This window comes from Carettochelys insculpta, chromosome 29 (assembly GCF_033958435.1).
Source record: "Carettochelys insculpta isolate YL-2023 chromosome 29, ASM3395843v1, whole genome shotgun sequence".
In the NCBI taxonomy this organism is placed as follows: Eukaryota; Metazoa; Chordata; order Testudines; family Carettochelyidae; genus Carettochelys; species Carettochelys insculpta.
The window spans coordinates 14957126-14980739 of record NC_134165.1 but is presented as its reverse complement, the minus strand read 5'-3'; the positions used below and the strand labels follow the sequence as shown (position 1 = coordinate 14980739).

The 23614-nt window shown below is 60.6% G+C and overlaps 2 protein-coding genes across 3 annotated transcripts; both read left to right on the top strand.

Moving 5' to 3' along the window:
• Positions 1-1645: 1645 nt before the first annotated feature.
• CDK2 (cyclin dependent kinase 2) lies at positions 1646-9047 on the top strand. Its single transcript, XM_074979965.1, has 7 exons — positions 1646-1864; positions 3508-3585; positions 3821-3941; positions 4036-4206; positions 4797-4898; positions 5889-6092; positions 6609-9047. The coding sequence occupies exons 1-7, from the start codon at positions 1749-1751 to the stop codon at positions 6711-6713; spliced, it is 897 nt and encodes a 298-aa protein (XP_074836066.1). The 5' UTR covers positions 1646-1748; the 3' UTR covers positions 6714-9047.
• Positions 9048-10851: 1804 nt separating this feature from the next.
• Positions 10852-23500, top strand: RAB5B (RAB5B, member RAS oncogene family). Of its 2 annotated transcripts, XM_074980112.1 has the most exons (7): positions 10921-10940; positions 15453-15707; positions 19467-19747; positions 21121-21272; positions 21418-21540; positions 22032-22125; positions 22842-23500. In XM_074980112.1, the coding sequence occupies exons 3-7, from the start codon at positions 19585-19587 to the stop codon at positions 22955-22957; spliced, it is 648 nt and encodes a 215-aa protein (XP_074836213.1). In that variant the 5' UTR covers positions 10921-10940; positions 15453-15707; positions 19467-19584; the 3' UTR covers positions 22958-23500. The 2 variants fall into 2 exon arrangements, with proteins under 2 accessions (XP_074836212.1, XP_074836213.1); XM_074980111.1 differs by lacking the exon at positions 15453-15707 and having other exon boundaries at positions 10852-10940.
• Positions 23501-23614: the final 114 nt, after the last annotated feature.

The following is a 23614-nucleotide window of genomic DNA, read 5'->3' as shown; positions in this document are numbered from 1 at the left end:
GGGGAAGCAGCTCCAGCACGTTTCTCGGTGAGAAAGGAGGAAACCAGCGCCTCAGGCGGGACTCAGGAAACTCGCCTGACCCACTCCCTGGTGAGGCGGCCCTGCCGCGGGGCAGGGGGCGGGAGCGGGAAGTTCATGCCTGGGCCGGGGAACAGGCTGGCCGACCCCTGAGCCCAGCTGGGGACGATGATTGAAGAAGAAGAAGAAGAAGAAGGTATAAAAGGAGGAACTGGACCCCCAAGTCACCTCTCACAGCTCCAGCAGCAGCTGCCCTGAGGCAGCGTCACCGAGGCAGGGAGCGGTCCTGGCCGCGGGGGTCCAGCCAGGCTGCAGGGACGAGATGGTGCGGGGAATCCTCCTGCTTATCCACTGACCCACCAAAGCTGCTGCCCCAGAGTCGCCGCTAGGCTGTTAGTCGGGGCTTCTCTGCAGACGTAGGTTGACCCGGGTCGCTCTGAGCCCGGCTTGGAGCCCCCCTGGGACACGTGGCACCAGGTTGTGTTTCCCGTTTATTTGTGTAGCCGGTTCTGCCTTTCCTGCCTCCTCCTTCTGGTCACCTGCTCCGGCGCCTCCCGGAGTTCACGGGTGCGTTTGATCAGCCGAAACCGAGCGCTTGGGCCCCTCCATGTGAGACGGCGGGGCCGCCACCCTTTCCGCGGTGACAACCTTCCTCGGAGCTTCCCCTGCTCCGGGGAGGGGAGCAGAACCGGTGGGCCTGGACCTCCTCGGCGGGGAGACCTCAGGCTCGGGGCAATGAGGGAGGGCAGGAGCAGCTGGATACCTGCCCCACGCCAGCAACCCCCATGGTCCCTGCGCACCAGCTGAGCCCCATGGAGGGCAGCAAAGCCCACGGCTGCACCTTCCCCCAGGCTAGCTGAGCAGGAGCTCTGCCGCCGGCTCCCTTCTCTGCTGGAGCAAAACCCCTGAGCAGGCGCCTTGGGGCCGGGCTCGCGTCCCCGAGCGCTCGGAAGCTCCGGGAAGCGTTGTGCTGCCGGGCGCGGCTCCAGGCGGGCGAAGCCCCCGGGGCGAGAGCCTCTGGCCGCTGGCTGGGAGCTGCTGGGGCGGAAATCCCCACCGCGGGGCGCAGCTCCTGCGGGGAAGTTGGGAGCCTCAGTGGGCTCCTGGTGCGAAGGGACGCGGCGAGCCCCGCGGGAGCGCTGGTGCTCAGGGCAGGAGCCAGGCCTGGTTCTTGGGCTCCGGGCAGAGGGGCTGGTGCCGTGAGCTCCTACGGTCCCCCTGGGGCCTAGGCCAGGCTGGGCGGGTGCTGCGGCAGGAGGGAGAGGAGTCGGGTCCCGCCCCCGGGGCATGGGGCGCCTGGAGCGACGCGCTTGGGGAGGGGCACCGGGATCCCCCTTGGCACAGCGGGGGGCTTGGGCGATCACCCCCATAACAAGGAGCTGGGAGCAGCCTTTGGCCTGGCTCGGGCTCATCTGCCCCCCCGTTGACTCCCAGCGGGAGCGGAGTTCCTCGGGTTTACGTGTAACCCCCCCACCTCTGGCCACCCCCCAACCCTACGCGTGGGGGGGGGGCGGTCCCGTCTCAGGGTCTGTCCCTTTAAGGAGACTCTCGCGTCGCCCTTAGCGCCCCGCCCCCAGACACCAGCCAATGGCGCGGCGGGGTGGGCGGAGCGAGTGGAACGCGGGAAGCGGCCGGGCCGGGCCGGGGGTTACATTGTAACCGGTTGGGGGGCGGCTTGTAACGTTCCGCGCGGGCCCGATCCCTGGCGGCGGGCCCGATCCGGCGGCCCCATGGAGAACTTCCAGAAGGTGGAGAAGATCGGGGAGGGCACCTACGGGGTCGTGTACAAGGCCCGGAACAAGGCCACGGGCGAGGTGGTGGCGCTCAAGAAGATCCGCCTGGACACGTGAGTGGGGCGGGGACCGGGGCGGGGACCGGGGCGGGGGGGCCCGGCGGGAGGTCACGTGCGGCCCCGGGGGGCCGGGCCGGAGTCCGAGCCCCTTTGGGCTGGTGAGGCGGGGCGGGGCGGGGCGGGGCGGGGCACTGGGGTTCGGCTGGCTGCAGCGCGCCCGGGTTCCCGCGGCTGCCCCCGCGTGGGGGTCACTGGCTCAATTCCCCGTGAAAATCCCCCCCCCAGTTCCCAGCGCGCCCCGCGTTCCCAGCGCTCCCGCCACCCACGTTCCCAGCGCGCCCCCCGTTCCCAGCGCTACCCCCACCCCCGTTCTCAACGCGCCCCCCGTTCCCAGCGCCTCCCCCACCCCCGTTCCCAGCGCGCCCCCAGTTCCCAGCGCTACCCCCGTTCTCGGCGCGCTGGCTGTTTCCAAGTCATTCGCAGCTCCCCTTCCAGCTGGGCTGAACCCAGGGGCCGCTCGGCCCTTTGGGGAGGGGGGGACTGGGTCCCTGGGCCGGTTCTGCAGCCCCCCCACTTCCGTAACGCCGGGCCAAACAGCACCTGTGGCCTTACACTGCCCAGGAGCCCCTGCTCCCACGTTCAGCAGCTGTTCCCTTCCTGGGGGAGTGATTACCCCGCTGGCCCCCGCCTGGGCAGGCTTTGGGGGGTCCCGTCCGTCCCAGCCCATTGCAGCCCATAAGCTGAGTCCTGGTCTCCAGCCGCCTGCGCCTGGGCCTGCCTTCGTCCTTCTTGCCGTGGCAGACGGCTGTCTGCACTCTGGGCCTTGACAAGGAATCTGGACCCAGAGAAAAGTCGTTGGCCGCCCTTGGTCTGGTACCTCCCCGGAACCGCCTGGCAGTCATGCAGCCGAAGGGCTGAGGCCTGTGGGGAGGTGCTGGGTCTGTGTGATCCAGACCAGGCCTCAGCTATGGGGCCAACACTTCCTGGAAACCTGCCTGCTGCCCACCCTTGGTAGGCTCAGCCAGGAAGTGGAGGCCCGACTGGGCCCCCGGTTCCCCGTTGCTCCCGGCTGCCTGCTCAGCAATGGGTGGCCGGCTCGGTGCTGCTCACCGGCAGGGTTGCCTGGTGTACGTGCCTCAGTGCACATCACATTTACTCCACTGGGGAAAACACTGGGGGGACAGCTGCTCGCTGGTCCTGAGTCTCCGCTGGGGCCGTGTCCCAGCATGACCAGAGCCGCTCTGCTGTATTGTGCAGGTGGCACGTGTGCCCAGCAGCTGGAGCCTTGGAAAGAGCACGTCCGTTACTCTCTGGGAGCGGGGCTGGTTTAGTCCTGTGGGGCAGATGCGACCAGTGGCAGGAGTCTAGCTGGGGCCTTGTCGCCTCTGCACCGATGCTAAGGATCCCTGGGGAGAGCAACATCTGCATCCCTGTGTCCTAAGCTGATGCCTTTCCTCACAGCTGCTTCCACCCCAGAAGTGGCTGCATTTCCGTGGTGGCGTGTCCGTGTGAAGGGCTCTGGCCTCAGCGCTGCTGCCCTAGGCTGGAGCATGTGTGTGCTGGCCCGAGGGCAGGGCTGCTCTGGGGCTGGATTCTTAGGTTGCCTGGCATGGGGTCACTGCAGCAGGGCTGGGGTTGAATGGGACCCTACAGAGCTATATGTGTATGGGTTCGCCATGGGTTCCCTCCCCCGGCAGAGAGACGGAGGGCGTCCCCAGCACGGCCATCCGGGAGATCTCCCTGCTCAAGGAGCTGAACCACTCCAACATTGTCAAGTAAGTGGGATGGGTGATGTACTGCAGGCCCTGGAGGTTGACTGGGCCGCTGGGATCCAGAGCCCTTCGTCCCCAGGGTCCGGTGGCCACCATCGGTGAGATGGGGGGTCTCAGCCCAGCACCCTGGCAGGATGTGTGTCCCAGCACACAGGCCTGTGGCGCTGGGTGCTGCCTGCTGGCAGGATGGGCCTGGGACATGGGGTGGGAAAGCTCCTTCCTTTCCCTGCGCCCTCAGGCTGCTGGACGTGATCCACACGGAGAACAAGCTCTACCTGGTCTTCGAGTTCCTGCACCAGGACCTGAAGAAGTTCATGGACTCGTCCTCCATCAGTGGGATCCCTCTGCCCCTCGTCAAGGTACGGGGCCAGCCGTCGGCTTTCTGGTGTCCTCCCCTCACCTGGCTGGTGAGCCAAGCTCCGCTCTGACCCCAGCCCTGTCTGCCCCCTGCAGAGTTACCTCTTCCAGCTGCTGCAGGGCCTGGCCTTCTGCCACTCGCACCGCGTGCTGCACCGTGACCTCAAGCCCCAGAACCTGCTCATCAACGCCGAGGGGGCCATCAAGCTGGCCGACTTTGGGCTGGCCCGGGCCTTCGGCGTGCCGGTGCGGACCTACACCCATGAGGTGCGTCAGGGCTGCCCCCCCTCCAGCCGCCTGGCTCCCGCCGGGACCCTGCCAGGAGCTGGGCTCCCGGTGAGAGGGGGGAAGGCGTCTCTCAACGGAGCTGAGCTCCCCGTGCCAGGACCCTGGATGATCCCACCTCCTGCAGTGCCCTGTGATGGGAATGGCCGATCGTGCCTGGCCCATGCTGGCTCCCCCGCGGCTTAGCCTTCTGCTGCGCGTGGCCGCTGCCTTCCCACAGACTCCTCCCTGGCTGCTGTGTGGCCGCCAGCCCTAGGGAGCAAGAGGGATCCAGCTGCAGCCTCGGGCCTGCTCCAGGAGCTCGCGGCACCCTGCTGCTCCCCCGAGGGAGAGCAGTGTGCAAAGGCTACAGCCCCAGGCTGGGAGGTTGGGTTCCTGGGTGCTGCTCTCAGCTTCCCCAGATACTCCCCTCTCCCTGGGTGAGTGGCCAGTTCCATGCCTCAGTTTCCCCACTTGCCAAATGGGGATTGTGGTGTTTCCTAGGGGTTTGCCGATCATGTGGAAGGCCCGGGGTGGGGGCGGGGGCGCTGCCTGTCACCATTCACAGGGGTCCCTTCTCCTCCCCTCCCCAGGTGGTGACTCTCTGGTACCGGGCCCCAGAAATCTTGCTCGGCTGCAAGTACTACTCCACGGCTGTGGACATCTGGAGCCTGGGCTGCATCTTTGCCGAGATGGTACGGACCCTCCCCCACTCCCCGACAGCCCTGGGTCCTTGTCCTGCGGCAGGGCAGGGCACCCGGTGCTGCTCTCCCATGGGTGGGGGAGGCAGAGGACCTCGGCCGGTGCTGAGAGCCTGCCCCCGCCCCTGCCCCTAGTGGCAGCCCTGTCCCTCGCGCTGGGAGAGGAGGGAGGGGTCTTGCCTTAGGCCGCTTCTAGCAGAGGGGAGCTGGGAGTCAGGCAGGTGGCGGTGAATTATCCACCCTGCCGCTCCCTGGTCGGCGGCGCCAGGTGTGAGGCAGTGGCCAGGCTGTGGACATGGTGAGCTCTGCTCGGACCCCCCGCATCCCGTCCTGTCCCCACGTGCTCCCCGAGCTGCTGACAGAGTCAGATGGTAGCTGCGGCTGTGTGGGGAGGGGGCTGACCTGCCCAGCGGGCGCCGGCAAACAAAAGGGCTCTGTTGCATGTGGCAGGGGTGCCCTGCCTGGCATTTCCCCCGCCCCAGGGAAGGGCTTGCCCTGGCAGCGGGGCACAGAGAGGCGTGTCATGCGGAGCACATGGGTCAGTGTCTGCGTCAGGAGGTGGCTGCAGGGAGCAGAGCGCAGTGGGCTGCAGGAGTCAGCCGGCTTAACCCTTCACATCCAGGCCACCCATGTGCCCGCTGGCTGCAGTGCGAGGGGGTCTGTGGCAGTTGTGGGGCACAGGCTGCTAATTCCCCCTCCCTGCACCTGGGTACTGGTGTGTGGCCAAAGCAACTGGCCTGGATCTGGAGGCATCCAGAGGTGTGGATCCTCCATCTCTGGAGTTGCTTCCGGTGGTTTATCTCCCTGCCCCTGCCCGAGACGGGTCAGCTGCTTGGCCCCTGCCCTCGGCTCCCGCCCTGGAGGCATTGGAGGGTGGCGCCCCTCTGCCCATGCTGCTGTAGTGAGAAAGCACCCCTCCAGCTTGGGGCCCTCAGGGGTGTGGCTGTGCCAGGACCTCGCTTCTCTCCCTTTGCTGCTGTCCAGATCACCAGGCGAGCCCTGTTCCCTGGAGACTCTGAAATCGACCAGCTCTTCCGCATCTTCCGGACCCTGGGAACCCCAGACGAGGCCGTGTGGCCTGGGGTCACTTCCATGCCCGATTACAAGCCCAGCTTCCCCAAGTGGGCCAGACAGGACTTCAGCAAGGTGGTGCCCGCCCTGGATGAGGAGGGGAGGAAGCTCTTGGCTGTGAGTAGGGGGTAGATGCTCCGGGATTGGCCGAGAGCCCCCAGTAGCTGGGGGCGGGGGAATGGGAGGGCAGGGCTGGATCAGGGACTGGGAGCCACTCACATGTGCCCAGAGCCAAGTTCCTTTGCTCTCTGCCCCTGTTATGTGGCCAGCCAGCAGCCCCCAGCCTCCGCCCTGGGGCTGCCTGAGACGTGGCAGGGAAGAGATTTGCCCAGGCCATGTAGTCAGGGGCAGAACCAGCGTCCCAGCTCCGCACTGCATCCCAGAGCGAGAAATAGGACCCAGGAGTCCTGACTGGCAGGCCCAGCTGCTACAGCTGAGCCCTGGATATGTTCAAGGGCTTGAGAGCCTCTCTCATTCCCATCTTTGGTGGAGGGTGTTGGTACAACCATCAAGTTCCACCCCAGAGGCAGTCGCACTCCAGCCACAGGTGCATCCAAGCCTGGTGCCCCATGATGACGGACGGGCTTGCCCTGCCCCCACGGTAATCTTCCCCCCAACTCCTCTCTTCCCCAGCACATGCTGCACTACGACCCCAACAAGCGGATTTCAGCCAAGTCGGCGCTGAGCCACCCCTTCTTCCAGGATGTGACCAAGCCCGTCCCGCACCTGCGCTTGTGAAGTGGCTTCGGGGCAGGGCCCGCCTGCCAGGCCCCTGTTGCCCCCACACCAGGTGTCTGGAGCCATCTCCTGGGCCCGCGTCAGGCCAGGCCCCTGCTGACTTGCACTTAGACTCCCAAGAGGGGGCGGGAACCCCGGGAACCCCCTCCCAGCCCCCCTTGCCCTGGCTGCAGCTTCAGCCCTCCCTGCAGGGCTTGGATTCCCACACCAGTGCCTTCCTCGCTGCAGGGGGAGCGTTCTCCAGAGCCCCCCAGCTGAGCCCCTTCCGTTATGCCTGCATTGGCCTGCCCCTATCTGGGACTTCCAAGTGGGGTGTCGTGACTCCCGGACTCCCACCCCCATCCTATTCCTGCCCAGCCCAGGGAGAACCCCCTGGAGACCCACATCCAATGGATGGGTGGTGCCATGGAGGCTCTGGCTGGGAACCATCCCCTCCTGCCAGTGAGAGGGGTTCAAACTGGGGGAACAACTGCCGGTGCTCCCCACTGTTCCTGTGTCAGCTGCGAGCGTGGTCCTGCAGGCTGGGGGCCTGAATCCCAGCAGCTCAGGTGACGGGCGCTGTACAGGCTGATCCTGCAGCATGTTGGGCCCACTTGGCTCACCTGGCAGGGTGTGAGCCCCAGCAGGGACCCTGCTTGCACACCCGATGCTGGTATCTCCCTGCCGTAGGAGCTGGTTCACCGCCCTCATGCCCACAAGTCCGGGGAAGCAGGTGCCCCCTCCATTCGGGGGTGAAAGCAATCACTGCAGCTGGCTCCTCTCACGGGCTCCCTGCAAGGACACTCTCCTTGAGTCTCTGCTCCCGACGGGGCCCCCGGCCCAGCCTTGTTGCAGAGATTCTCTGCCTGCTGCAGCATTGGCTGCTCGTTCTTTGGTGCTGCCTGTGGCCACTCTGGACTCAAGAGCACAGAGCCTGGGTGGCATCAACTGCCGGGGTTCCACCGATTTGTAAATGGTGCTTTGTCGGCCTCCGCCGGCTATGGATCTGGCCCCAGAACCTGCCAGGCACGCGCCAGCTGTCGCGAGGTGAGTCGTGTCAGCCACCACTCAGGCTGCTGCCCGCACGCTCTGGAGGGCCATCTCCCAAAGCAGGGCAGGTGGGGTCCTTTTCGCTTTCCCTTTGGGTCGGATCTTTCTGGGCTGGAAGAGCTTCTGCCCAGGGAACAGCTGGCTCCTGCATGTGGGGCCAGATCATCAGCTGCTGCGGACGGGGCAACTCCACTGACTTCAGCAGAGTGGTGAGGATCTGGGCTGCAAAACCAGCACGTGCGCCCAAGCTGAGACTTTAGTTCTTCTCGTCCCCTGCCGTGGCTTCCTCCAGCACAGCTATGCCTTGCTTCCCCTGAAAGGCCAGCTCTGGCCGCCCAGCAGGGACTCCACAAGGACCGGCCCAACCCCCGGGGCAGCTCGGAGTCGGGAGGGGTTCCTGAGTCGGGCTTGGAGCAGTCTTCTGCTCGCTTTGCCCTCGGGCAGGGAAAGTCTCCTCCACCAGCACTTAGCCCTCGGGGGCAGCCAGGTGTTCCGCAGCAGTTCCTTGCAGTGCAGCATAAACTGGGTGTTTGAAGGCTGTGCTCCTGATTACTGGGGTAGCAGCTGTTGCTAGCCACCCGTCCCAGTAACAAAATCAGTTTCTGAGGAGCTGGGAGTGCTTCCCAGCAAACAGCCAAGTTGTTAGCTGCCTGGAACATCCATTGGGGGCAGTGGTGGGGCTGCTGCCACCTGGCCAGTCCCAAACTCGGGAAGTCTGTTTAAAGAGAGGATGGGGGGAAATCACACCTGAACCAAAATGGATCCGCTGACAATAGATGCACAGGCTGTTTAAAAGCAGGCTGTGTGTATTTTATAGTAAAGTGTTGTATATTTAAGGGTTGTTTATGAAAGTATGTTAGAGATACACGTTAATATTCAACGAGAGGAATGATCATTAAGGGAAGCTGGGGCTTTAGCTCCTGAGTCGCATGGGCCTTTTCCAGATGAGGGTCGAAAGTCAGAATGGTTCTGTTCCTTACACCACTATCGTGATTTCATTTCCTTAGAGCAGAAAGGTTGTCTCATTTCTTTACACAGCAAACCAGCTGAGAGAATGAGAGAGAGACAGGAATTACTAGCTATAACACCACAATATTTGGGAGCATGAATATATTTTTGGCCTGGAACAAATGGGGAAATATTTATAAGGTCACGTTAGTTCTAAAGCAGAGTTCTGATATTGTATAAAGTTCATTCAACAAGCACCATGGATTTTTCTAAGCAAATATTTTAAAAAAAAGTCCTAGAATTTGTCAGTCATCGTTGATTTTTGTAATTCTTTGTAGACTTTCTTACCAAATGTTAAAGATATTATGTGATTGGTTTATAAATCATTAAAATATTCTTAGTTTTAACATGAATTGTGAATGTGATTTTTTTCCATGCTCCTCCCCCCCAGGGACAAGCTAAGTAGCTACTGAAGAAAACATCTTCCATTACATGAGAGGAAGTCCTGCCTAGTGGCTAGGTCACTTAGGAACAGGTCTTCTTCCCAGATCTGCTACAGACGTGGGCAAGTCAGCCAGGCCCACACCCACAGAGGTGTTTAAATGGGCATTTGCTACATGGGAGTTAGCCACTCCAGTACCTTAGAGGAGCTGGGCTTAAGAGCTCCTAGGCATGAACCAAGCCCCTCTTGTGCTCTAGACAGTCTGTGTCCCTCCCAATGCAGGCTGAGAGACAAGCGGATGTGTACCCGGGCCCTGCATGGTTGAACTTGGGTCTGTTAAGTTGATTTGGGAAAATGCAAGTTCTTGGCTGGGGCCTTGTTGGTTATTTTTTTCCTTTATAAAAAGCGGAGCAATTGCAGCGCTGGGGGAAACAGGAGCCTTAACTCTGCCTTGCGGGAGGTGTACAGGTGTTGGACGAAGTGCCTATAAGTAGCTCTGCTATGCTGCTGCTATGCCAGCCCTAAGCTTCCTGCCTGTCCCTATGGATGGCCCTCTGTCTCCACCCAGGGCCGGCCCTGGGGCAATCCTCTGCCATTTCTGCTGAAAGAGATGAGCTCTCGGAGACCAGGGGCGGCTTTTGGGGGTGTTTGCACAGCACCTGTCGCAACTGGGGTTCGACCTGCGATGGCAGCTCTAGCAATGCTAATCACGGGTGGCAGGACAGGGTCAGGCCATGTCCAGGGCTACAGCAGGGCTGGCTGGAGTCAAAGCAACAACTCGGCTGCCTTGTGTCCCCCAGGGGTGAGGTGCCCCGTTTGCTCAGCCTGGCTGCTGGTTCCCTGCCCTGCCCTGGCCCAGCCCGGCTCTGGGTGCTGCGACCCAACCCTCCGGTGCCTCAGGTCTGGCTCTTGTCTGGCCTGCATCCCCCCAAGCCCCCCACTGCCCCAGCCCCCCTTGTCTGGCCTGCCCCCCCGCAAGCCCTCTACTGCCATAGCCCCGCCCCTACGTTTAGGCCACGCCCTCACATGGGCCCTGTCCTCTATCCCCGGCCCGGCTCACACCCGCAGGGCCACCGGCTATTTTTAGCTCAGTGAGCTCATGGAGGAAAGGGTCATGATAAGGTCAAAGGTCAGAGTCCCAGCGGCCTCCTCCCCCACACGGCAATTCCCATCATCGCCCTGCCAATCATCCCCGTCTCGTCTCTGATTGGCCAGCCGGGAGGAGGGCCGTCGTTTGCAGGGCCCGCTTAGGGAGGGCGAGACGACGCCCTCCGGCCGCTAATCAATCATCACTTTATGCACTCTGCTTGGTAGAACAGGAGCAAGACTGCCCTGTGATTGGACAGCAGGGAGCGCATCTCCAATTCTGATTGGACAATATCGCTCGAAGATACCGCCCTTTTAGGTCACCTTATTTGTTGTTGCGGCGGCCCCGGAACAATTGCTGTTTCATTGGTTTCAGGACCCGTCAGTTAACATAAGATCCACCCCGACCCTGACGTTTTCCATCTTATTGATTGGTTAGCTTCATGTTGCCCTAGTTGCTATTGGTCAAATTTTACGCCCATCCGATCAACTCTGGCTTTCTATTGGTCACTTCAGGAGGGTGGCCCGGTGATGTATTTTCTAGCGCGTCGATTGGACGATAAGTCTTTCTGGGGCGTGGCCGCATTCCAGGGGCCCGGCGCGGATTGGAGCAGCCGCCCTTAACCCCGCCCAGCGGAGTAGGGTTTGGTTGAGAGCAGCTGTTTGTGTGTTCGACACTTCAGGGGCTGCGGCGGGGGGAGACTGGGCTGGAGCCGCCTCAGGTACCAGGCGGGGCGGGCGGAGCAGCTGCGGGGTTGGGAGGCTGCGGGGGGCGAGAGGTGGTGGGGGCGGCTTGAGGGGTTGGGACAGGTGGGGCCGGCTGGGGGGAGGGGCAGCTGCGGGGGGTGGGTCCCAGATACGGGGTGGGGGCAGGGAGGGGGTGACTGAGCTGCTGAGGGGAGGAAGTGGGGCGGGGGCTGCCGCAGAGGGGGCAGGGGAGTGGGGCTGCCCCAGGGTTGGGGTGGGCGGGGTGTGACTTTCTATGGGGGTGTAAAAGGCCTGTCTCTGGCTCGGCTTTGCTGAGGTCCCTGTAAACCCCCGGGCCTGTGCCCAGTCTGCTGGGGGGCGGGGGGGCTCCTTCCCTCTCCCCTGTGCCCAGTCTGCTGGCGGGCGGCCGGGGGGGGGGCTCCTTCCCTCTCCCCTGTGCCCAGTCTGCCGGGGGGGGCTCCTTTCCTCTCCCCCCTGCCTTGGCACCCCCTCGCTGGAGGCCTGAATGCACCTGTCCTATTGCTGGGGCTGGTACCTGAGTACGTTTGTGGGCCTCATGCTGTTTTTAACATCCGGATGCTGGCAGGGACGTGGCTTGGTATTTCTGCTCCTTGCTGATCAGACCTGTGCAAGGGGCACATCACAGTCGTAATTCACATCCAGCTCTGGTCTGTCAAGTTTTCCTCCAATGTGCTTCTGTCTGGGCATTGCTGATAGTTCCACCAATCCTTGTAATTAGCCCCTGGGTAGTATGAAGAAGGGTATGTTAGACATTCACAGCTGGACTCTTGCAGCCCCAAGGTGCTTCTAATCTCCCTCTTACAAATGAGGGCCATTAGAAATGCACCACGACAGCTGGTCTTCCCAGAGGGGCAATGTGGGGAAAGGGACAAGTATTTTTTTGTGGGTGAAGGCAAAAAGTGACTGTCTTCTCAACGGGGCAGCTGGGCTGGGTATCCCCTTCCTTATCAGCCTGGTCATGCCATCTCTCAGCTGGAATCCTACAGCTGTCTCCTAACAGAAGTAGAGGCTACAGTGATGGGTATGTTTGCCTGGGGGATGTGACTGACTGTTTATTTCCAGGGCACTGGTGCCTCAAGGGCTCTTAGTATGTAGGTTACTTACTTCTTTTCCCTCCTGGGATGGCCGCAGTGCTGCAGTTTGCTTGTGTTAAATGTGTCCACCTCAAAGTGGAGACTTTAGCGTTTGCATATCCTTTAAGAAAAGGAGGAAGTGCATCATGGACATTCAGCGCTTGGGGAGGCCATGTAGATTCTCCGACCCATGCTATACTAGTTGTAATTGCTACCTTCAGCCACTTCTCTTCTGGCCCGTCTAGTTTTCCATCTCCTGGCTGGGGCCGGTTCTCGCTGGGAGTATGTCCACTGTGCAGTGTAAGCCCAGGGCAAGGAGAACTTGAGCTAGCAGACCTTGGGATTGGGAGCCTAAGGTTTGAGTGGTTACTCTCATCTGTAACTTCAGTTACAGGAACTGCAGAACGCTGGAGTGTGTTTTATTTGGAGGCCTCAGTCCAACTGCCCACTCCCCAGACTCCCTAGCACCCCCCTGAAGTATGACCCCCCGCCCCTTAGTCAGTGTGTCCTCTAACTTTTTCCACCCATGTCCAAAATAACCACCAGGAGGCGTGCTGGTTGTGGTTTCTGCAGGCGCTCTGCTCATCAGCTGGGCAGCCTCTGAGTCTCTCCTGGGAGCCACCCAAGCCCTTGGCTTAGTGGGAACACTGGTTCTAGCTCACTGTCTGTGGTGCAGCATGGGAAAACATGAGTGTTCTGAGGACAAGCAAGTCAGCCCCATGGGACTGTGGCCTCCCACAGTACAGCTATGTTGAGTATGAGGGAAAATGGCTGTGGTGTGAGAGGTTGATCTCAGCATGGACTCCAGCCCAAATGTCTAAACAGCTGTTTACCCTGGAGCCCAAATCAACTCCTCCAGGCTCTGAGACATGATGCTCTGTGGCTTTTTTTATCACCAGGTAGATGTGGCCCCACTGGACTTGTGCTCTCAGGGTACATCTACACTGCTGAGCAATGGAGCTTGAACCCTGGGTCCAAGCCAGACTTGGCCTTGGACCCTGGACTAGCACCATTTGTGTGTAGACACGAGGGGTTAGGCCTGAGTGTGAGTTCGAACGTGGGCGTACGCTGCAGTGTGGATGCCTTCTGGGGGACTGTTCTGCACTCTGGCAGATTTCCCCTGCTCTTGGGAACCCCGTCCTAACCTGCCTTCTTCCTGGAGAGTGAGGAAGAGATAGGGGCAGGGAGCGAGGACTCCTGGGGGTCCCACCCAGCTTTGCCATGACTTCACTGCGTGACTCTTGCCTCTCTGTAAAGACTTTGCCGGCCTCTATTAGCCCTTACGTAGTGACCATTGATCACTGCCCGGACTTGCCTTGGAGCATAGCTGTGAAGCTATTAACCCTTTAGCAATGCTAGTGGCCAGGCCAGGTAGCAAGGAGGGATGACTCGCAAGTCTCCTCCTGGTCCTAAAGTAGTAGTCAGGTCAGTAGACACTCTTGTAAGGCCACTACTGGGTCTGTCCTGCGGTGTGGGAGAGCAGCAGGGCACCGCTGGGCCTGCTGCGGGAGAGGCCTTCCTTTCCGAGGCTGCTTGTGTGTCTGGTTTCCAGAATTACAGGAGCTGTCCATGCTGCATGCAGCCCTCTCCCTTCCCCATCCTGTTTTGTTTTGTGCCGGCAACAAGTGGCTGCGGCTGTGGGTAGTTGGATTCTGGCAGGTTCAGAGAGACAAGTGGCCACTTGGTTGTGGGGTGCTTAGTAAACCGATTGTACCTTTAGTTTTCCACAGGGAGGCTAACAGAATTGCTGGGCCCCATGGCAGGTGTGGCAAGGGGCTGCCTTCATTCTCCCGGAGGGCGTGGGGCTGGGGCAGCCAGCTCTCGCCGCTGCCTGGACTGCCACACTCCCCCCTTCTCCAGCACTGTCCGGGCTGCACTCTGTGGGCCCTGGCAAGGATTCAACAGGTCCCAGGGCTCTTCTGACTCCCCAGGCCCTGGGGCACTTGCCACCTTTGCCCACCCCACCCCCTGGATTGCCAGGAAAACTTAACCTGCGAACGCTCGGTGGTGCAGAGCTCCTGCTTATCCTGGGTGAGCCGTTTATTAAACCTTGCAACCCGCTAGCGGGTCCTTCCCCAGAGCGCTGCCTTGCTCAAGGCCTGCTGAAAGTAAGCTGTGATTTAACACAGTTGTTATATTGCACTGCTTAATTCCTTCCTCTGGCTGGACTCAAGCCTGCTCACCTGTGTGACATAGGCCTTGTATTGCTCAGGGAGAGCCTCCTCTCTCTCCCCCATTCACTGAAATGGAGGTGAGTTTTGGCACAGGAGAAGCTGGGCCCTGTCTCTGTGGCTGCCCAAGTTCTGTGTGAGTGTCACGTTAATATGGGCTGATGAGGCATTCCTGGGTGGCTGCAGTTGTTCAGGATACTCCTAACCTGTCCAGCTGAAGGAAGCCCGGAGGCCCTTGATCCACCGGATATCAATATTGTGAGTCAGTGAACTACCAATGTAAAGAGCAGTGGTGTGGAATAACTTCATGCAGGAGATATCTTTGAGACAGATGTGCCAATGATCCCAGCGGTGACTCTTGAAGCTTCATTTGGTGCACATAATTGGAGCCTTGCCTGGCGGAGCAGGCTTGGCTGCATGTAATTCCAGTCCAGGGTGAGGAAGAAACTGAGAGCCAGGGAGGATGGCGCTCTTATTCTTAGCTACAGAGCCCTGCTTGGACAAGAGCCTCCATCACCTGTTGCAAGGGATTCTTGTCTTGGTTCCCATCTGTGAACTGGAGGGGAGGGTGCTGTCCCTCTCCTGCTGGGGGCTGAGCACAGGCGAGGGGGTAAAATGCCCTGAAGATTCAAGCGATTGTCTCAGAAGAGCTCGGGTGCCAGAACGTACTCAGATGGAGCTGATGCCCTCAACTATCTTCTGACTCCTGTTGGGAGCCTGATGCAGCAGCCCCTGCCCAGGAATGGGGTCCTCTCCGGCACTCCTGTGTTTAAGGCTTGCGCACATGGGGCGATTGGGTAGAACCCAGCTCTGCGCTGGCTCTGAGACCAGTGTTCTCTTTGCCGCCCCGCTGCGTAGCGGGAAGAGGGCTGATTGGAGATTTAACCCCCGCAGGCCGTTTTGATGGCAGCGGCCTAGGTTGTATGTGATTAGGACATAGGAAAAGTAACACTGGCAACAGGAAAGCAGTTAACCCAGACAGGCTGTTGCAACTCCTCCTGGGGTGTCTCCAAAAGCGTCCTGTCCCTGAACCAGGTCTGCTCTCGAGGCTCTCGCTGACGGAAGTGCACCGACTCGCACTCCTCCCTGCTGTGAGCCCCGGAAGCCAATGCAGGGGCGCTGGGGAAGGCAGGAGATCTTGCAGCTCCCTGCGCCACGTGTTTCTTCATCCAGCGCTGCTAGTCGGGGCTGCAGGGACTGGGCTGTGAGGGGCTCCCTCCCCGTGCTGTCCAAAGGCGCTAAGCTTGCTCTGTTGTCCCAGCCTGTGCAGCTGTCGGAGACCTCGTGCTGACAATCGACTAAAGTGCCTCCAGAGTCCTTCCTACGGACAGTGGCGACAAGCACAGCATGACCTGTCTGCTGCCAGCCTGCAGCGGCGCTGTTGCCGTCAGGTGACTCGGGAAAGCGCGGGATTTTGACAGTTGGTCACTGCTGCAGAGCCAAGAGGGGTCAGCGAGGCCGCGTCTCTGATGGTGCTCAGTGGCTGTTAGCTGCAAACTGAACACGTGGTTGGCAGGTAACTTCCCTGACCGACGTGGGTGTGACAGCAGGGGGGTGATACTGCTGCCGGTATCAACTCGCTCCGAAAACCTCCAGAGGAAGCTGCTGGGTTAGTCAGGGCCGGAAGAGCTAATGGCCTGTGGGCTTTGGCCTGGGAGGGATCTGCTGCCTCCCGCCAGTCGTTCGGGGGGCAGGGAGATGTGGGGGTGGCCGTCTGAAGGAAGGCAGGTGTATAATCCATAGGAGCCTCTTGGGTCAGACGAGGGTTGTTCTGATTGGATTTCTTTGAGTTCAATTCATTCTTGTTATTGGTGGAAGCTTCCCTTTAGCAAAGGGGCAGGTGGATAAACTCTGATCAGAGCACTGGTGACTTCCTGGCTCTTTCCTGGTTATGTTAATGGTGCTTATTCCAGTGGGGGCTCAGGGGTGCTTTGTGGGGCCCTTTGCAGAGCAGCCGGGCCCTGCACCAAGGTGCTCACTAGCTGTCGGGTGGGTACAGTTCTCATACTCCGCTTCCCTTCTCCAGGCTCTGGACACCCCTTGTACGACAGGATTTTTAGCTCTTCTGGTGCCTTCGTGGACTGGGTTGGTTTGTCCGCTCTCGTGAGCGGCACGGGGTGCACACACCTGACACGAAAGCACTCTGAAGAAGCCCTCCCGTTGCGTGAGGGGAAACCTGAGTAAGAGCCGAAGCTCTTGGGAGGTGTTGTGCAGGGTGGATGTCCCTCTGCCTGATGCACTGAACTGTCAGGCCATTGTCCTCCACTCTGGCACACTCACTCTACGGCCAGGGCAAGTGACTTCCTGTTGGTGCTCTCCCGCCCTCCTCTCTGAACGGGGGGCGCTCCTCATGGAGACGCAGGGAGGATTAATTCGCCTGGGCTGGTAAAGTGCCCCGTGCGTCTTGGTTTGGAAGGCCCTGTCGGAGTTCCGGGAATTGTTGCTGACCGACGACTGCTTTATCCGGTACCCGGGTCGCAGGTACTTGGGTTATCGGAGCTGCAGGGAGGGTAACCTGGCTCGTTGCCATGTCTGTATGGTGTCTGATCCGAGATGTCTCCATGTGTGACTCGCCTGGCCCCTTCCCTGGGAGGCTGTGGTGGCTTGGGGAGCCAATGGCTTCCGAGCCTCCCACAGAAGTGGAAGCAGCAACTGAGAAGAAGGGATTTTGTCAGAATGGTCCCAGCGTCTGGTTCTCACTTGTGCCCCAGGACCTCTCATACCAGGGCGAGGGTGGGTGAGAGCGAGCGAGCGCCTTTCAGCTGGAACGTGTGAAGGCGCAGGAGCTCAGAGCTCCAGCGCAAGGGCTAGGCCAGACAACTTTCCAGACCTTGAGGGTGAAGACACTTCAACCCAAGCACATCACCTCTGCAGGTCCCCTCCAAGGGCCATCAAATCCTGGCTGCTCAGCCTCTTGGGACTTGCTTAAGCCAGTCTAGGAAGCGTGGGTCGCTGCACCTATCCAGCGATGGGCAGGCTGAACGAACACTCTGCAGGCTGAGCCATGGCAATCTCCCTATCTGGAGAAGGCCAGTGTTCGTCTGCCGCCCAGCGGGAGACGGCAAGAAGAGGGGGTGCTCTCTGGTTGGATGCACTGAGGACTTACAAGTCTGTCCGCTGTATCTGACTCTCCCTGTCTGTGTCTGGTCTAACAAGTATCGGTGCTCCTGGAAGGGCAAAGCTGAGCACAGCTTCTGAGCCCCAGGAAGCTGCAGCTTGTGCCGGCGGCTGCTGCTTAAGGATTGCTCAGGACTGTCCCCAGGAAACTCCCATTGGTTCCTGGCGAGGTCATTGCTTACATATTTCACCAAAAAGTCACTGGAGCGGAAGGAAGTATGGCCCTGTTAGCCGCAGGAAGCCTGCGTGCACAGAGCTTGGGTTGCTTCCGCACAGCTTTGGCCCTCATGGGCTTGGATTCTTGCTTTACAAAAATAAGAGTGACAGCCTGCGGTCCTTGGTGGGGTTGGGAAGTACTGGGCAGCCCAGTGTGGGATTCGCACAAATCACAGGTGGTTTTGGTGAGCATTTCCTGCTCTGCTTGTCTCGCAGCACACAGGGAATGGGGGCCGTGAACTTTTCCTGGCTGCTTGCTGATGAGTCTTCGCTGGCCCTTGTGTCCGTCAGCGGCTGGCGCAGGGGAAGGGTTCTGCTGTGAGAGTTACAAGCGGAGCGTTGGCAGCAGAGCAGTCCAGCTGGGCTCTGTCCCCACCTCCCTGATCAGAGATGCAGGAGCCTGTTTAGCTGATGCTGATGGTATGCGTGAAGGGCAGCCGGGCTCTCAGCAGCCACCCTGGCTCTGCCCACTGGGGGAGCAGCTGCTTTTGGCCAGCAAAGGGCAAAAGAATGGGGACAGAGATCCACCCAGATCAGTCCTTACAGATGAGTGGCAGCTTATTTCCGATTGTGTCCGTTCAATTTGCCCCACCCCGCTGTGGTCACCACTTGGAGCAGGACTCTCCATTGAATGTGGAGCTGTCAATTAACACTGGCCTCGCTCCTTAGGTTCTGACTTTGGTACAGACTTAAGCCCTCCCGCCTCAACTGAACAAACAGGTGCTGCTTTTGTCAAGTGACTGTGTGCCGCTGGGCACATCGGGTTGCAGAGTGGCTCAGGGTAAGCCTGTTCCTAGCTGACCTCACTTCAGCTGCAATGAGTTGTTCACATCGCCTCTGGCACCGGTATAACTCAAGGGGGTTAGACCGGTTTAACTCGGGGTGTAATCAGACTTCTGCCTCACCCCTCCGTCCTCCTGAGAATTCTCCACAGCATGGTGGGTTTGGTTTTCACTCACTGCCTGGCACAGGGGAGAAGTGCTTTGGCCCAGGGGAATGGCCGTGTGCAACTGACCAGGGTTGCCTCAGTTTCCCTCTGTGTAAGAGCTTGCGCAGATCTGCAGCAAAGCTTTGTGGCTGGGGGCTGGGAAGAGACCATGAGCTGCCTGTAGGCCTTGTTTGGGTGCAGCCATCTCAAAATACGTCTTACGTGTAAAAGGAAATCCCTGACCCAAGTGTCCATCACTAAGAATTTCCCTTCAGAACTTCAGCCACAAACCAGTTTGGTGGCTCTGTCCCGCTGCCGTGGAGCTGGGGGGCATCAGGAAAAGCGGCTGTGGAATTTCAGGTCCCGCACTGCAAACAGAACAGCTGCAGTCGGGCTGCCCGTGGGGCCTGAGCTTCTTGCCATGCCAGGGAGAGCTCTTGAATCTCCTTCCCTCCGAGCACAGGTCAGAGGTGCCGCCCCTCCGCCCCGGCCCTTGGTAGTACATGGCGCAATGTGCGTTCCTATCCTGGAGCCCTCTGCTCCAGCTCCAGGAATGCAAGTGAGGCATCTGCGAGGATTGCTGACTCACTCGCTCTGGTGCACAGGCCACTCAGCCCTGAGGAGCTGGCGTTTTCTTGCCCTCTGGATTGCTGCTTGTCAGCTTGCTCCTGTCTAAAGCTTGTCCAGAGTGAGGCTTGGGGGTAGGGAGGGTACAGGCCTCTCTCTACCGTAACATGCAGAGAGGGGACTCTGCGTTCCTGGCCTGGTAGCTGTAGTCGGCAGGTCAGACTTGGGTGGTCTGTGCGTCGCTCACCATTGTGTGCAGTGAGCAAGGCAGTTACTGAGCTGCAAAGTGGGGGCTCCAGGTGAGGGTTAGAGGAGGACCGGGAGCGTCCTGGCTGCTGCGCTGGCGGGGCGGAAGACAGCCGAGACGGCCTGGAGGCCAAAGGGCCCCTCGGGCTCCAGAGCGTTGTCCTGCTGTGTGCTGAGACTTCTCCCGCTTTCCTTTCTCAGGAGCATTGAGCCACTCGAATACTCGAAACCCGGCCGCTCTGCTCCCCTCCCCAGAGCCGTCCGTGGCACCAGGGCTCTCTGATCCACCGGGGTCCAGGGCGTGACCCGAATCCAGGCCATGACCAGCAGAGGAGCCGCCCGGCCAAATGGGCAGTCCCAAGCTAGCAAAATCTGTCAGTTTAAGCTAGTGCTGCTGGGCGAGTCCGCTGTGGGGAAGTCCAGCCTGGTGCTGCGCTTTGTCAAGGGCCAGTTTCACGAGTACCAGGAGAGCACCATTGGGGGTAAGTGAAGGGCAAGAACGCGGGCGAGTGTTGGGGAGGTGGTCACGGGCTCCTCCAGGTTGTCAGGCGCATCTGGGGGGCTGTTATCCCTGGGAAAGCCCAAGGCCTGGAGTGCCTTCCCTGGGGCCCAAGGCAGCAGCAGCAGCATGAGGCGAAGTACTGCTGAATCCATGCTGCTTCCAGAGCTGCATGCACCGCCGCTGCCACCCCCCCCAACTTGCCAGCGCTCCTGGAGGTCCCTTTAGCATGTGCGGGGAGAACTGCGTGGTGGCTGACGAGGTGGCCCAGCTGTAGGGGCTGAGACCTGAGTTCTGCTCCCGGCTTTGCCACAGAACCTCTGTGGGTGACTTGCCCCCTTGGCCCATCTGTAAAGCAAGGGTCGTTCTGGCCCACCTTGAGCTGCCAGAGAGGAGGGCTGACCTAGTGCTGAATGCTGGTGGGGGGTGAATCCCCAGGAACTGTCCCCCTGACTCCTTCGGCGCCAGGCGGTGGTCTGACACCCAGCTGCTCACCACCTGCATGCGCTGTCTCGGCTTGTGTAGAAACGTAACGCGTTTGCCCTCTTGCCGCTGTCTTCCCCTAGCAGCGGGGGCAGGGGAAGGCGATAGCGCGCTCCCGGTACTATGCTAATCCAGACACCAGGTCATGCAAGGACCTGGGAGCCAGCACTCGGAGTTTGTGCTGCGGGACAAATGCCACCTGCTGTGTCCTTCTCTTCCCTTTGCCAGGGTCCCTTAGGCGTGCGCGTCACATGCAAAGCCTCTTTATCGATGGGGACTGCATCTCCCTGTTCTCTGCTGGCCCCGCAGCTGCAGGGCATGCAACTGGGCTCTGAAGGTCTGTCAGAGGGGGCCCTCGGGCCCCCAACTTAACCCCAGGCTGCACACACCCCTGAAAACCAATCCCCTTGAACTCCTTGCAGCCACCCTTGGGAACGGTCCCAGTCTCCTGCCCTGACTGACGTTGCTTTAGAACCCGCCACCCTGCTGTGCAGGACCACGGCCCTGTCTGCCTGCATCCGGCGGGCTGGGAGAAGCTGTCCATTGAGCTCCGTCCCCCACACAGGGCTGGTTCGTGTTTGCAGTCACTCTGAGCCCAGCTCCAATAGGCAGCAGCTGGCACCCAGCAGTGGGTTCACCTCTTGCCCTGAGTGTTCATGTCCAAACTGGAAATGATTAACCTGCTGCTGTGTGAGCAGGGCCTGGAGTGGCAGCACTTCACCTCCAGGGTCCTGCGTTCACCAGCAGGAGACCTGGCACCAGCGAGTGGCTGCCCCCCTTTCCCTCTGTCTGCTTAGCTGGCCAGCTCTTGGGCTGGCGCATGGCCCCAGCGCAGTGGCTGAGTGCGACTGCCCCCCTCTCTCCTCTCGACAGCGGCGTTTCTCACACAGTCCGTCTGCCTGGATGACACGACGGTGAAGTTTGAGATCTGGGACACAGCCGGCCAGGAGCGGTATCACAGTCTGGCTCCCATGTATTACCGGGGGGCCCAAGCTGCCATTGTGGTCTATGACATCACCAACCAGGTAGGTGGGGAGGTCTGTGGGGGCCGGGACGGTGAGACCAGTGCGCTCTGGGGGGAGTGATGGGCTCCAGCCCTGCCGTGGCTGCGAAGGGCATGGAACGGGCAGGGGCTGACTGTGCTGTCCTCTCCGGCCTTTTCCCCGCCAGGAAACGTTTGCCCGAGCAAAGACCTGGGTGAAAGAGCTGCAGCGACAAGCCAGCCCCAACATTGTCATAGCCTTGGCAGGCAACAAGGCGGACCTGGCTAACAAGCGCATGGTAGAATATGAAGTGAGTAGCCGGGTTGTGGGCTTGGCTGAGCCGTTCCAGCCCCGGTGTCGCGTGACTTCTGCACCCAGCCTTTGAACCCCCAGCTGCAGAGGGGGTCAGCGGCTCTGGGGGCTGGTGGACAAATGCTCTGTCTGGTCCTCCCAGTCGTGTGACGAGCTGAGCACGGTTGCCGTGGCCGCGTTTCATACAGCAACAGCCCTGGAACCTTCACACGGGAGCAGGGGTCTCTGCAGCTGCTTAGCCGCCCGCAGCACCGAGACAGCCCCTCAGCCAGGGGGAATGCTCCCACTCCCGCTCCCGGCCAGGCCCGTTAGTGCAGCTGAGCCTCCTTTAGAGCAGCGTTTGGTGCCTCTGCACTCCTGTCAGCTTGGCAGGAACGGCTGTGAGCGGAGCTGACTCAGGCCTCTCATGACAAGGCCTCATTGGTGGCTCTGGCCATCACTCCCCTTATCAGGCATGGGCCCCTGACAGGTGGAACTTGTCTGTTACAGGAGGCGCAAGCCTATGCAGATGACAACAGCTTGTTGTTCATGGAGACATCGGCCAAGACAGCGATGAATGTGAACGACCTCTTCCTGGCAATCGGTGAGGCCGGGGGTGGCACCTGGGGCTGCAGATGTGCCAGGCTCCGGGGTTGGACACGCCACAGTGGTAGCTGCAGAAGGCAGCTCCCACCTGAGCTCCATAGAGCGGCTGATCCTGCAGCAGCTATGATGGGCCCCTTCCTGCCCTGCTGCAGGACCATGATGTGAAAAAGGGCCCTGGGGCGCTGCTGGGGCAGCTGTGCTGCTGAGTGGTTAAGAGTGACCACGCACCGATCTGCTCCCAGGCTGGGCGCTCCCTGCTTTCAGCGCTGGAGCAGCCAGGCTTGGGGGACCCGGTAACAAAGCTCTCTGCAGGGACAATTCTGGCTGGACTGAGCTTTCCATCCCTGCTTGGCCGCAGAGGCTGCTGGAATCTCCCCCCATCCACCCTGTGGGCGGCCTGGCTGGAGCCAGTGATAGGCTGTGCAGGTGGGGATGGTGCCTGAGCTTTAAGAGAATGGGAGCACCTCTGCCAACTCCCTTGGCACCTGCTGCCCTCTGGGAGCGCACAGCAGGGCAGGCATTGGGGATCCCTCAGAGTACGGAGCAGCCCTGGGCACATCTCGGAAACAGGCCAGCTGAGAGCAGCCCATGGTGCCTGTGGAAAGCGGTGGGTGCCATCCCTGTGCCCACAGGGATTTAAAGCGGGGGCTGGGGGTAGCTGCTCTGCCTGCACCTCTGTTGGCCTTGCTCACTCTCCCATCTTCCTCCCTCCAGCCAAGAAGCTGCCAAAGAGCGAGCCCCAGAGCACGAGTGGCGTGGCAGGGAGGAGCCGAGGCGTGGACCTTCACGAGCAGACCCAGCAGAACAAGGGCCAGTGTTGTAGCAACTAAGGGGAGGCTTTCGAGAGAGGCCAGCCTGAGAGGAAGAGCTAAGATATAACCTCCATTCCCGCCCCGTCCGCCACACTCTGCCTCCCCTAACAGCGGCACACTGAACCCGTCCGGCCCAGCTCTAACTGCACTTTTTAATGCTTCAGACCACCACGCGGCATCTGTGACCACTGCTCCAGCGACTGTGGACATAGATCAGCCGGGGGCTTAACTTTCACCCAACAAACTCTTCACTCTGTTAGAGGCGCAAGTAGCGTCCTGATTCTGAGAGAGTTCCCTGGCCCCCCAGTCTCCCCTGCCCCCTCTCAGCTCTGGTAAACCTGTGTCCTGGCCCAGGACAGCTGTCCTCCCTGTCTGTCACACGGGGCGGGGGCCCACCTGGTAGGTTTCGTTTACAGCGAAGACATTGAATGGGGACCTGCAGAAAACCCCCTTTTCGGAGGGTGTCTTTGTGGGTGTTCTCTCTTCCTCCTGTTTTCATCCACTGCAGCGCGCGGGGGGCGGGGGAGGGGGCTGCAGTGGCCTTTTCGTCCAAGGATCAGAGGTAGGGGGCGGGGGGTTGGGACCCTGTGCTGCAGCAGGGGAGCGGGTTCCTGCAAGTGTTGAGCGCTGTGATCCGAACACAGGCAATGACCCTTCAGTGCCGTAAGTCTCAGT

What these genes read in the sequence shown, in the direction of transcription:
- RAB5B (XM_074980111.1), top strand. Translation starts at nt 19,585, where the DNA reads ATGACCAGCAGAGGAGCCGCCCGGCCAAATGGGCAGTCCCAAGCTAGC. An exon ending in TCTATGACATCACCAACCAG is followed by an intron (nt 21,273 to 21,417) that starts GTAGGTGGGGAG and finishes TTTCCCCGCCAG; the next exon opens with GAAACGTTTGCCCGAGCAAA. An exon ending in AGCGCATGGTAGAATATGAA is followed by an intron (nt 21,541 to 22,031) that starts GTGAGTAGCCGG and finishes TGTCTGTTACAG; the next exon opens with GAGGCGCAAGCCTATGCAGA.
- CDK2 (XM_074979965.1), top strand. Translation starts at nt 1,749, where the DNA reads ATGGAGAACTTCCAGAAGGTGGAGAAGATCGGGGAGGGCACCTACGGG. An exon ending in AAGAAGATCCGCCTGGACAC is followed by an intron (nt 1,865 to 3,507) that starts GTGAGTGGGGCG and finishes CTCCCCCGGCAG; the next exon opens with AGAGACGGAGGGCGTCCCCA. An exon ending in GCTGCATCTTTGCCGAGATG is followed by an intron (nt 4,899 to 5,888) that starts GTACGGACCCTC and finishes GCTGCTGTCCAG; the next exon opens with ATCACCAGGCGAGCCCTGTT.